This window comes from Dromaius novaehollandiae, chromosome 8, assembly GCF_036370855.1.
Source record: "Dromaius novaehollandiae isolate bDroNov1 chromosome 8, bDroNov1.hap1, whole genome shotgun sequence".
Classification (NCBI taxonomy): Eukaryota; Metazoa; Chordata; class Aves; order Casuariiformes; family Dromaiidae; genus Dromaius; species Dromaius novaehollandiae.
Window position 1 is genome coordinate 8,326,207 of NC_088105.1, and position 14,172 is coordinate 8,340,378.

Here is a 14,172-nt window from a genome sequence, read left to right on the forward strand (position 1 = left end):
GCAACTCTGGTTAATAGATTTGATAAGAGATTCTAGACTTGCCTGTCAGATGCACGGGAACTTTCAGAGTTATGTAAATTACACAGGTGCAATATATGAATTGCTCTTTTTTTCTCTCCTGAGGACAGTGAAAAACACCAGATATAGACATGGAAAACCCAGGTCAAACTCCAAGTCACTGTGAGCCAAGATCCTTATTCTCTCTTTGCCTCAGTACACTCCTAAATTTCTGCGCAGTAGTCTAGTCCTCTCACGCTTTGTCTATGTTACCTCCTGACAGTAGAGGGTCTTCAGGGTGGGGGCTCTTGCAAACACTTTTAAGCATGTCTGTAACATGGTTTGCAAAATGCAAAATTGCAACATGGCTTCAGTTGTGGCATTACTGAAGTACCTCAGTAGCAACAAGAGAACTAAGAAGGGACACTCCTAAAATCGGAACTCCCTTGGACGCTGCAGAAACAATACATAAAAGATACTTTCTGAAACAAAATAAAAGGTCACCTGAGATTGACACAAGAGTCTTCAACTGAAAAGATGGGTCTGTATCATCAAGCTTAGAGCCACCTTTGACGGACTGATTTGGATCATCTGAGCCACTCTCAAGTTCTCATGGATTATGGAAAGAAAATTCCTCCAGATATAAAACCAATTAATACAGAAGAATCCAAAAAGACATGAAAGAGTAGTCTGGGAACCCACAGACACAAAGCAACAAAACTGCTCTGCTAGGAAAATAATAGTTAAAGTATCCATTCTGGGCAAAAGCATCATTGGAAAGACTATTATTGCTTTTATTTATGCAAACCTTTTTTGTAAAGTTCCTTTGTCCTTACATAATATATATGTATGTATGTATGTAATATATGTAATACAAAATATGTGTCCTTACAAAAAGTAATTAAAATACATCATACAGGATCATTAGTGGCTGAAAGTGACAATGTACATGCAAACAACTGTTGATTTCTGTGAATTTGTGGCTCTTTTGGCAATTCACACGCTACAGAGCAAAAGTTTCTCAAGAAATGCTGTCACTTTGACAGTCATCTTGGCTTTAAGTTGCTGTAATCAATATCAACTTGGTGCCCTTTCATATTTTTTCTAGAAAGATACCTATGTCCAAAACAAAGAATCAAAAAAACTGGGCTTTCAGAAAGCATTACTCTTTCAAAAAATAATTCCTCAGCATTTTTAGTTCTCTGTAAATACGCATTGTCAATCTGAGTTGGTACAGACTGAGAGGTAACGTTCACAAGAGTAAATATGACTGCACAGTCTGCTCCCCAGGACGGCTTTTCTTTCCTCATCTGACATCTTACCTGGCTGTGAAGTTCTCACAGTTACTTGAGCAACCACAGTTGTTATTACAATCACAGCGGGCCCAGCAGCTAAGCATTTCAACATCGTTTTTAATTGAGCCGCATAACATTCCTATGAGGCAAGTAGTATTAGACTCCTTTTCAGATATGAAAGAGAAGCACAGACAGCTTAAATATGCCTTGTTCCGTATCTACCTAGCAGGAGAGCCAAAATTAAAACCTAGGATTTCTAATGCTAGCCCTCTACTTTAAGAACTATACGCCAGAGTAACTATTTCTGTACAACGTTTGATTTTGAAAACGCAATAGATAATATACTCCCCAAATAAGATCACCTCGGACCTAGCTACATCTCAGTTAGAATTCAAGGTCAGCAAACTACCGCTCATCTGAGGATTTATGCAGCTAGAGCAGATGCAATTTAATAGTCTTACCATAAAAGCCGTTCTTACAACATTAAGCGGTTCTTATGCTGTCTGTAAAAATTTATGACTGCATATTCACGTGAAGTAATAGTAGGGGATGGTGTGGTTTTGCTTAGGTTTGTGCAGTCCCTATTCAAACCAGCAGATCCCAAACAGGAGAATTAGGTCTGAAAATACTAGTACCCAGAAACATATAGGAATACTGATAGCCTCAAATGTGCGGTAGGTATGACTTCGCGGCACATGCATTCCATTTTGGGGGTGAAACAGCTACATTAATTTCCTTGTGCTGGTCCCAGTTTGGTTCTTCAGCAGCCAGATGCAACTGACTTTTCCAGTCTGGTGACCATGTTTTAATAAGAGTTGAGATGTGAGCAGAAGGCATTTATTGAGCTTATATTTATGCTGAAACTGCATTTTCCAGAATTCTTGATATCTGTCTACCGGGTTAAGGCCACGTCCATTGAAACTAATGGAAGAAATTCCGATAATCCCCTGCCCCATCAAGTAAAAAAGGCTCAGTTTCCACTAGCTACTGACTCTTACCTGTCAAGGAGAAGTTCCAGTACTTCCTTAGTAGAAGCAAAGCCCCTGTATGTTGACAGAAAGATACTGATGTAGGTAAAATCGTTATCCCCAAAAGCTGTCAGAAGGTTCTCCACAAGTTTCTCCAAAGTTCCAGCTTTTATTGTCCTGATCTTACATGTTTCATATTGGCTGACAGTATGTCCTGGAGGTAACTGGTCCCCTTCAACCTACGAAGTTAAAACAGAAACACAAAAAATCACAAGGAAGCCAGATCCCTCATGCAGCTGTCACAATGAAACATAGATTAAATGCTGTCTTTTCACAGGGTTCTTTTCTAGCTGAGTCCCTCTTTACCTACTAAACTATTTTGTTGATTTTGTCTCTCCGAAACCAAATGCTGTATCAAATAATGGAGGTTTTTTAGTAAGTTTACTTTTCTTTAAAGTATTTCTCTGACACGCTCCACAAAATATTTTAGAGTCTGACTGCTATCAAGTCGTCATGTAATCCCACGATATGTTATTATCTAAATGAAAGTTCATTATCCCACAATGAATTAGGTTGCTGTAGAAAACAATATTGGTGATTCACTGTCTCATTTAATTTCTGAATAAATACAAAGACCGATTATAGCTTTAGTGTCAGAACACTTGCGATTCCTTTGGTGAAGATGCCAGCCTTGGACTGGCATACAAAATCTAAGGTCATGAGCACATTTGGTCATGAAACATTTCATACTACTTTTCACAAGGAAGCTGTCACAGATATATTGCAAGCCTGCCATTGTAACCTTTTGGCTTCCCTTTAGCCCTCTCTCAATTTCCATTTGGGTACAACATTTGTTGACAGAGCTCAGGTTTGGTGGGAAAGGGAGGGGAGGTTGTGTTTTTTTCCTCCCCAGCATTTGGTTTTACTGCTTACAGGCTGTTTCAAGTCAACTGAAATAACTAGAAACATTACTTTAATTTACATCACTGTCTAGTGCACAATTCAGAAAATAATGCTTGTGACTACTTTAAATACTTAATTTCCTAAGTGTGTGTGATAAAAAGCCTTAAGAAAGGGAGTATAAAGAAAAACATCAACAGCAAACTAAGAGAAAAAATTTTCTTTACCTTTTCAGTTGCCTATCTGTGGGAGAAAAAATGGTCAAGACCACCGGCGTAAAAACAGCCAGTATTGTGGTTAGCGGGGACCAAACTGACTGATGCATCACACCTTCAGCTTGAGTAAAATAGGCTGCGATGCACTTGCTCCATTACCTTGATAACAATTACGTGCTTGATCACTATTTAACACACGCAACACTAACGCTAATAGACTTCCAAGAACAAAAAAAGCCATTTTCCTTAAGAGAAAGAGAAGGTTTGAGCCTGAATGTGTGCACCCATAAGTGGAAAGAAAAAGCCTATTAAAAACCCCCAACAGGAATCACTATGCGAGTGATGTACATAAACCCTTGGAAGGTTATCTGAATGAATGAAATAGCTTTTCAAAGTTACTATAATTCACACATATTGGGTTCAGAAAGTGTTTTAAGGTAGGCCTCGTATGTATCCAGAATTAATGGGATTATACAAAGGAAAAGTTAGGCCATCATGAAATATTCCTCAAGCGTTTTCCTAAAACTTTTCCTAAATCTTTTAAAGCTAGATTGAATATATCAGTAGAAGAATACTGCAGGAAATAAACTTGTCCTGGCCAAGAACAGACAACACAGTAAGGTCTTTGCATCATCAATTCTCCTGCAATCTCGAAAGAAAACTGGCGTTCATCCCATCTCCATTGCAGCATTATTCCGCAGCAGAGTTCCTCCTGCACGCACACACTCACGGCAAGCTTTCAACTGTGTTGATGCTCTTTCTGAATCACAACCTGTCCTTCCTGGGGAAGAGTTTCTGGTGTATCATGATACACAAATAGTAATGGGATATCATTACGTCAGATTTCCCACAGCAATAATTTATGATTTAACAGCTCTTCTGGGTTTTGAATTTTGAGTCAGTATTCACAGAGTTGCTGGACTAACTGCACTAGATTGAGACTCCTTAAGTAAATAACAATACAATCCATATTTTGGGTTTCTCCATGGTTTCTTGACCATGTCTCCAATGCATCTGAAGAAACACCTCCAGGAGTGAACATTGAGTTCAGTCTCAAGGTCCATTTGATCAAAGGTTTACTCCGGAAATTGCCTAATAACATACGAGTTAGAAACAACAAGGCTAATAACATGCCAAATGTTAACATGTTGGTACTAGACTAAGGACATTAAAAAAAGTCCTTAATATTTCTTCTTCTTGACTACACTGGCTATACTGTCAATACACAAAGAAGAACAATCTAATTCATGAAGTAATTAAGAACTGATAACTCATCTACTTCATGCTTATATCACTACCCTACCTTCTATTGTTTTTAAACCACTTATAATAGTAATCCTTTCTTCTCTTAGAGAATATAAACATCTTTAATATTAGTCTAAAGCTCCGTAATTCTTGCACAAGGACACCTTGTTTCCTAATTCAACGAGGTCCAACAAACTCAGGTGTAACATTAAAATACCACTTGCTGTTTGCACAAAAATAGACCAGGCAGGGAAAGAACGAGCGGCAAGTAATAGTTTCAACATCTCTATAGACCATGGCAAATGATTATTTCTAGCAGTACCCCACAATGTTCTGGAATTTCCAACTAGAAATGGGGCCAGGCACTGGGTTTTTTTGGTAGAAAAGTAGCCTTTGTGTCTGTAGGAAGTGCTGCAATAGCTGGGAGCATCTCAAAGGATCAAGACACAAGGAACCTCGACAGATCATAAAGAATACAGACACAGTAGGTAAGCAGAGGCACAAGGAAACATATAGCCAAATCTCAACCGTAAAATGACACCATTTCATATGGAGTTTAATAAGGCACTGAAAGCAGCTTTCATGCTGTGTCCTGGACTGGAAAAGCAGTCTGGCTGGAAGGGAGCCCTTCGCTTCACGTGCAGAGGTTTGCTTCAGGCCAGGTGAGTTCCCCAGTCCAGCTCAGCGCCCGGGCAGCACAGGGAGAAGGGAAGCCGGGCGCGAGCAGGGAGGCAATTTCTGGAAGCACTGCAACTCCATGTCAGCGCAAACTGACCGCGAAGTTACAGATGGGTAACTTTATCTCATGCCATGAACCGATTACTGTATTTTCATAAGTAGACCAGGCAATGCACGTTACCATTGCACCAAAACCTGCTGTTACAAACATCAGTACAATTCCATAGGAGTTAATGGTGTTACACAAGAGTAACTTGCACAGTTCTGTCCTGCAGACATTATGGCTATTTTAAAGGTATATAATTTGTTACATACCCAATTGTAAGATGCATCTATGATAACAGATAATAAAGCCACGATAGAAATCTGCATACAAACTTTTTCCTAAGCAAAACTTGGAAAAAACAGAGAAAACTGAATTTTATCGCTGGCTTTTCATGTTACGATTAAAATAATTTTTTGAAAATAACCAGTTATATAACACAACCCCTTTGAATACAGAGAAGAAAATTTGCATCACTGTATTTAACAGTATGATTTTCTGCACAGCCAATTCCCTCCCCTCCCCCTGCCCCGACATATTAAATTAAGGCCATATTCTGCTTTCAATGTGTGTAAAAACTCTTATTCCCTGACACGATGTGCCAGACAAGGGAAGAATGTGCTTCTGAAATGAATACATGCACAAAATTTTCCTTTAATTGCAATTTCATCAAGACATCACATTGGGAGAATGTTTAAAAATAAACAAAAATACAACACACCCAAACCCTGAAAAACTAACACTGAGTTTGTCAGCAAAACATTAAACTGCTAGAAGTCAGTTTAAGAGACTTTTAGAGATTGTTTGTATTTGTATTATTCTTGCAAGTCTGCCTGTAAGTTTAAAAGGAAAAGGACTTGGCAGACGAGTTCAATAACAGGCTTTCAGAATAAGACATCGTGGGCCGAGCTTGCATGCTAACAGGAAACTGCTCAATCTGGATTTAATCAAGAGGCCATCTCTTCCCTGACATAACCAGGCTAACCAAAGGCAAAAGTTTGCATGTTTGCTTTTGTGTCGACTGTCTGCTCAGAGGAATACTGCATGCATTGCTATTAAAAGACGCTCCTAAAGCTCTTTGGCAAGTTTTGACAGTGCTAGACAGTGATGGCTGTTACGTGGGGCCAATTAAAGCCACCACAAGTTATGCGCTGTTTTGTGTACTAGTAATAATAAAGTCTATAAAAAGCCAATCTCACCTTGACTTCTTTCAGGCAAAGAATTTTGCCCTTGGTATCTGTGAGCACAACCGATGACCAAATAGCTTCCTACAGGATACAGAGCATCTTTCAAAAGCAAAGGTAGGAAGAATAAACTGAGATATATTCTTTCAGTTCATTTTTTAGGCTGTGCAGCTACCGATCCAGTGTGATTCCAACATCTTTACCAATCCCTTGCAGTGCAGTACATTCAGAGGAGCCCACTCTTTTTTAAGACTATCATCTTACAGCACGAAGCCACACTCAGGTAAAAAGTTCTTGCTGAGCCAGGAGAACTCCATATAGAGTAAAAATCGTGAGGTTAAAAGTGTCCTTCAAACACAAGCTGACTCCAAAAACAGCTGCAAATGCCCTCAAAGATGCCTGGTACTGAAGGATCTATAATTTGGTTCCAAGATGGTTACAATTAAGGGCCTGACCTTGTAATCGCCATCACAGAGGCTGGCTCGTGAACCCCCACAGAACCGCACTGACTCACCAAGGCTTTGTGAAAGTACAAAATATCCATGTGCACAATTGCAGGATGAGGAAGAGATACGGGTAACAGCGTAACATCCAACAGACCTCTTCCTTCTGCAACGGCCACTGATACAGGGCTTGAGTGAGCAGGTCTTAAGTTATAAGCATCGTGCTACTGGCACAGTTTGTTGCTAGGTGCATAAAAAGCAACAGCCCTTCATGAATCTGATAACACACCACATGCAACCTCTGATACCACAATCCCATCTCCCCACCTGCCCTTCTTTGCAACGGCTATCTAAGGTGTACCGATTTCTTGTTATTTTGTCTACCGATGGACAGAAAAACAAAGCAGCTCTTCCCCGTGTCCCAAAGCTGCCAGGTATTTCACTCAGTTAAACAGCCAAAACGCAGCTCCTGGTTCCACAGCCTCGTGAGCCAAAGGCACTAGTGCTATCTGTTAGCCTTTAACGGCATTAGAGATGACACTCTTCCACCTCTTCCTCAGTTAAGGATACACCTTAGCAAGACAGACTACCATCACTAAGACACAAATTAGTTCAAAATCTGAACAGGCTGCTACCCAAAAAAAGACGCACAGAACAGCAGCCATTATTTCAGAAACATCATCAGAAACAATCTTGTTTAACCAAAAAGCACTGATCTGCAATTTTTTCCAACCCAAATATTACCTGCTCAGCATCTGAAAGTGAAAATCATGCGATGAAATTGATTTAATTACTTTTCATTAGGCAGACTGAGAAAAATATTGGAAGAAAACAAATGGGATGAGCAATGCTAAGTGAATCAGATTTCAAATATTCTTCAGACTTAGTCATTTAAAACATTACTGATTTAGTAAAGACTTATTCAAAAATTCTGCAAAATGATTTTCAAGAACACCTAAATAACCAGTCTCGTAAATCCCATTTTAGCTATCTTGACAGTTACATTTTTAAATGCTTTTGACTTTCATTGATACGTTTTCCACTCTTGCTATTCTTGACAACTTACTGGCCAGATCCTTTTATACGCAAATAAAATTGCCTACATTTGGAATAACTTAGAAGTAAAAGTAACTAAAAATAAGGCACTCTTTAATCAAGAATGACTGCTCCATTTCACTCTGCCTAAATATCAATCCCTACCAATACCATGCTCACCTTAAAAAAAAAAAAAAAAAAAAAAAAAAAAAAAAAAGAGTAAGAACAACAAAAATCAAACCATGGAATGATTAAACCTCAAAAGCCCCACATTTAGAAATGCAAATAGCCTTAACACGTTTCTGAGAGAAGAAAAAAACTAAGATATCCTTCATTTAACAAGCAGTCATACATCGCTTAAAGAAGTCTACATGGATACAGCCCATTTCGTAAAGAAAGTACCAAGAGAGATGAAGCACAAGAGAGATGTGAAGACCAAACAAATCCCCTGGCAAAAAGCAAACTTAAGCAGTAATAAGACCTTAGAATGCTGTGTAAGACTCCTACTCACTTTGGTCAAGTACTTTTGTAAAGAATCACTTCAAACTAATTTGACATAACATTGTCTTCCAACAACCATCTTAATGAATAACTTGCATATTGAGTCCGCTCCCCCTGAAAGGAAGCGCACAGGATTGTCCCATATGGATGTGAGCAGATAAAATGCCAGCCGGCAGCAGCTGACCATCACGCTGCACTGACTCAAACTCGCACAGACTACGGTGACTCCTGCCCTTCACACGCACGTGCGGCCACTAAAAAAAACCTCTGAAAAGCAGCAATTTTGCACCAACAATACCACACAACAGCACACATTAGGAAGAACAGTGAATGTACTCAGGTGATCAGATCAGGCCACAAGCATTTCAAGTGTTGTGAGGATAGGCCCCTTGGCATACACATCCACTCTTCCTCTTGCAATCAGTTCTGCAACAACAGCAATATTTAAGAGGCTCCCTTGCATTTCCCACTCTCTCCTCCGTCCTCGTCCCCTACGCTGAAAGCTGTCAGCCTGCAAAAACAGCTCCCATGAGCCTCTGAATCTGAAGCAGAATTTCCACTGTGGGAAACTGTGGCTTGGAAGCAGGATTTTGTTCACCAGAGGCAGGATCTCCCGCAGCCTGCAGGCTCCAAGCAGCACGGATGCTTTCCTTTGCAAGGATAGCAGTCTCTACCGTATAGTGCATTTGGAAACAGAAGGAAGGCAGAGCTCTCCGTAGCGCTTCCTCCACTTTGCTAACTCCCATTTCCTCATCTGGGATGCTGCTGAAGATCAGAACTCTGCGTGTTGACTGAATGAAAATTACAGCCGAAATAGCTTTATGAGCCCTTTCCTATGATCCAACAGCTAGGGGTATTCCTGAATTTCCAAAGCTCCACCCTTCTCCTTTCCCCTCTTACCACATAAACAACCTTTCTTGGCAGCAACCCAGAGTTTCCAGGACCAATTAATCCCACAATCATTATACAAAAGGCATTCTCGTTTTCTTGCATCCTTAGAGCTCACAGGCTCCTCGTATCTGTCTGAAGAGCTGGCAAACAGTAACAAAAGCCGTGGGTCTCATTCAGAAGTAAAAAAACCAAAGCCTCTTACACAAGTGCTGTTGCTCAGTTAGAACCCTTTCACTCAGGCACCTTGCAGCTACTTAAATCCCCTCAAGGGAAAATAAGAAACAACATGCATACTAAGGCGCTGAGCAGTGCATTCTCACACCTTCTGAAGTTATGCAAATTTAGACTCATGTGGTTATCAGTGAAATATGTGGAAGGAATCAAAGCACAAGCAAAGCTGCCTAATTTACACATCACCTCTTGCTGCACGCCTCTAAAGGAATTTAAGCAAGTGCATAAAGCAGCTGAATCTTCAAAGAGGTCTACATTAAAATGGCATTGTCAAACTCTTATAAATGGTGTAGAAAAATCTCAGCCAAGAGAACATACAAACTCCTCCTCTGAATTTGGCCCATTTCTTCACAGCGTCTGTGCGGCAAAGGAACATAGGCCATATTATTCAGTAAGAATGAAGTCCTCTGGGAAGAGAGAGGTTAACTTATGCAGTAGAGGAGCTTTTTCAAGGGACCAGAAACTGCACACTGCTTAGCCTCAAGCTTCATCTCTAGCTATCTTGTATGCTTTACACACTTACCTTCTCTTTGCTTCCTACCTGCAAAAATACCTTCTTATTCTGGCTCTCCCCTGCCTAGAAGAACCTCGAAGAGAAATGAGGAAAAGTCTTCTCGCCCTTCTCCCTTATCTCACTTACTGCCGCCTTTGAGTTAACTGAACCTGAAACATCAGAAGAGTTTAACTCTCTTCATTTTTGCATTTTACATGTTTCACAACTCTGCTATTCACCACAATTTTGTTGTCTCACAAGCATGCCTGGGACACATTATTTTTATAAATGATATACAGATATTATTCCTTTGCGGTGGTTTTGATCAGGGACTGAGGTTTAGCAAATTCCTAATCTAAAAAAGAACACCAAGAAAATGAAACCAGTAAGTCAGGTAAGACTCTGAGTCATGTCTACTTCATGCTGTTTGAGGAATAGCTACCATCAAATGACATTTACTAAAAATATTCTTCTGTGCCAACAAACCAACCTGATTCATATCTGTGCCAACAAATCAACCTGATTCATATCAAGTATCTTTCCAAAGCCCTTCCATAGTAGAGAGGAATTATTTCTACAAAACTGCGCATCCTCCTCTCTTCGGTGCACAGAAATGCCAGAATGTTCAGTCACCAAAATGAGCAATTGACACTAAATAAACCCTCAACATAATAGGTAGATAAGTGAGTAGGGCATCAGAATGAGAGCAAGGAGAGGGTTTTTTCTGGCCATTTTGCCAGGAATAATCAGCCCAATCTGTAAAATATTTTGACTGCTGTGAAGTTTTACAGTACTTCCATGAGGTAAGAGAGCTCTGTTCAGAGCCTTTGGACTTGCACAAAACTGTCAGTGATTAACTGTCAAAACCAACAGAAGTATTCACAGGTATGGATTATAGAGGGTTCCCAGGAGACAGGCATATAGTACCTTTCATCTGAGGACTATTCAGCAGTTAACACTCGCAGTACAGCAAATATAGTATTTACATACAAAATGCAAGCCTCTGATATGGCTATCTGAAAACACAGCCTAATCAAACAGGAAGCTCCCCACCCCAGAAGTTATCATCTGTCTCTATAAAATGTTAACTTAATCAGATGACACAGCCAAATAAGCGTCTGATGGCCGCCACTGAGCTTAGCCAAAACTACTGTTCACCTTTTAGAGGGAGTGTAACTATTTTCTCTGCTCACTGATTTTAACTCTTTTCAAAAGCATCAACTCTACAAAGCAGAACGTCTGCTCATTGCAGATGGTGGGTAGTTTGGCTCTTCAGATCAGTCTCGCAAGACGAGCAGTTCCTCCTAGGAGGTATTAAAAGGTATGTCAAGAGAGTCTTAGCACTCTGGAAAGTCACCTCTGTGCACCTCAGCTTCTCCAACTATGGAAGAGCCAGATTAATACTGACCTCCTCTATGACGTACTTCAGAGGCTATAATGACAGGCACTCTGTAGAACCACGTACTGTTATTTCTACATTGAGTTAGTGCAATGGATATAGAAGACTACCAATATGATCTCTACATTGTATTTTATTTCAATAAGCAGATGACAGAAGTCAGACAGAAGAAATGGCAACTGAAAACAGGACAAGTCCATACGTTAATCTCAAAAGGCCCAATCCTAGCTTACTTCATGAGGTTTATTGGGAACTTGAAAACAAAGCATCTCATACTGAAGTGAAGACCTGCTCTTATCCTCAGTTCCTCCTCAACCATTTCACTGCCTTTGGAGGAGTTACCTGCTGATGTCATGCAGCACCAGTTGGTCTAGATCTTAACACAGGCTTGAAACACCCAAGTGTTGAACAGAAGAGACTCTGATATGGCCTTAGCTTTTGCGCCATTAGACTGACTGCAGAAGACCATCACAGGCCAGTAGCTAAGGACACAAGAAGTACGGAACAATATAAACTCAGTTATGAGCACATACTTTGAGAAAATAATACTTAAAAAGATTGTGGTATTCTTGTAAAACTGTATGACACACTGATACGCATCATAAGCTGCCCGGCTGAATACACATTCCATCACGTGGTAACAGAATTATTAGTGGCTAAATCTACAGAACAGCTAAATATACTCTGAAAATGTTGCATAAACGGCTAAGACCATGTCAACTGACCAACTTTAAGCCCATTTCTAATGAACATGTATAGGTAATAACCTACCTTCCTTACTTTAATGACTTAAGCAGCTTAGGCTAAATTACTGACCTAAAAGCACATGTTAGTCCCCGTTAGTCCTTCCAGGACTTCCTTTGTATGCAAATGTTAAGAACTTGATACACGGCAGACTGTATAAACTAGTACCAATTAGGTTACTCGATCCAAGGATGTGTCACAATAACACTGTCTCTATACAAAATATCTTCTGGTATTTTAAACTAATCTAGATTTAAAAGGCCTATGCATTGGGCCTTTCTCCCTGTCTGAGGCACCTACATCAGCATCACCCTAGATAGAAACAAACAAACAAAAAAATACAGCTGCTAAATCATCTCCCAAGCCCATAAACAGTTCACACGCCACCTTGAAATTGAAAGCTTAGTCCTGCAAGTCTTCACATGTAACCCTGTCCCTGCCAGGCTTACGTCCTAGTCTCCTCATCCAGGGATGAGTAACAGAGGTACCACAAAGCCAAGGTAATATAGGGTAGAGAACACTAGACACCACAGTATTGTTTCAAGTACAAGCGAATAACTGACACCACTTACTACAGCTATAGTACCAGCACGGCTGCAATCACTACCACATGCAAGCTGACAATTCTACATTATCCTCCTATTTATAAGCTGCCATGATGTTAAAGATGACAAAGATTCTATGTCTACACAAAGAAATATGAGAATATCGTCATATAAATTTTGTCTGTGAAACATTGGTCTGTGGAACAATTTGCCACGATCCTTCCATGAAAAATGCTAAAGCAAAATATGTTGCATTTTGTATTTTATGCTGTGAAGAGAAGGATTGTTTAATACCAGCACTAACACACAGATTTAATATGGCAAGAGCCATGCCATTTTATGAAAATACAAGGTCAACATGAAAAAATTGCATTTTGACCATTAAAAAAAACTGTAAAGATCATTTTTCACCAGTGCTTATACTGCTGGTAGTCAAAAACAGTAAATTTTTTCTGCGAGAAGTCACAGTATTTTTTTTCCCTTCCAAGAATGTAATTTATTTTAATTGTGAAGCTCATCATCACTTTCTGCTCAGTCAGTAGAAACAAAGAAAGTCCTGTATGAGACAGCAGGCAACACTGCTGAACTCAAAACGGATTTAAAGATGCCACAAGTAATAATTCTGTTGCATAATAGCAACATGAATACACGTTACATAAGCCAATATGGCTTTATTCATCCCAACTGAATCGCTGGCTTTCCTCACAAATTATAAAGCTTACTCAAATAGTACACAGAAATTTAAATTACAGAGACTCAGGAAATTAATGTAAACAACAAGGCAGGAGTGACAGGTTTTAACTGCATGGAGAGCTGTGAAATAAAACTAGGTGCAGGGAGATGAAATGCGTTTTGACAGAGGAGAAAATATTTAGCAGAAGGCTCTGATTTGGATTTTAAAATAAACTGAACTGAAATTGTAAGGTATTTAGTGGAAAAAAAATCAAGGAAATTTTGTTACATATTTCATAGTAATTACTGTGTGCAATGAGCAATCTCTATTGCCAAGTTTTTTTTTAGCCTTTAAGAAAAGAAATAGGTCATCATCAAACAATTTTTATGACCACAGCACGAATACATACCTAAACTCTTCATTTCGATGGCTGTGCTTTTTACTACCCTTTACTTTGAAACTAAGAGTTCTCTCCAGGGCAAGGCTTGAGTGAAGAAAGCAGTAATAGTACGATAATGTTACCTAATATTAAAAGTTTCCAGCTTGAACATTTATTTAAGCACTAGAAGAGTCCAAAAATATTAGTTCAATCATTCCCTTAGGCCAAACTGCATTTTTAGTACATTATCTAGACATCACAGGGGATCTGATTATGGAGGCTCTTAGGATTCTTCTCTCTCGTACACACACGC

General features: G+C 39.6%; 1 protein-coding gene across 4 annotated transcripts in view; it reads right to left on the reverse strand.

The window, feature by feature from the left end:
- Positions 1-14,172, reverse strand: part of RGL1 (ral guanine nucleotide dissociation stimulator like 1) — a 90,334-nt gene that overhangs the window by 48,316 nt on the left and 27,846 nt on the right. For all 4 annotated transcript variants that reach the window (XM_026101014.2, XM_064515575.1, XM_064515576.1 and 1 more), the window contains one exon: positions 2,291-2,499. In XM_026101014.2, coding sequence (XP_025956799.1) covers positions 2,291-2,499 — 209 coding nt within the window. The remainder of the gene's footprint in view (positions 1-2,290; positions 2,500-14,172) is intronic.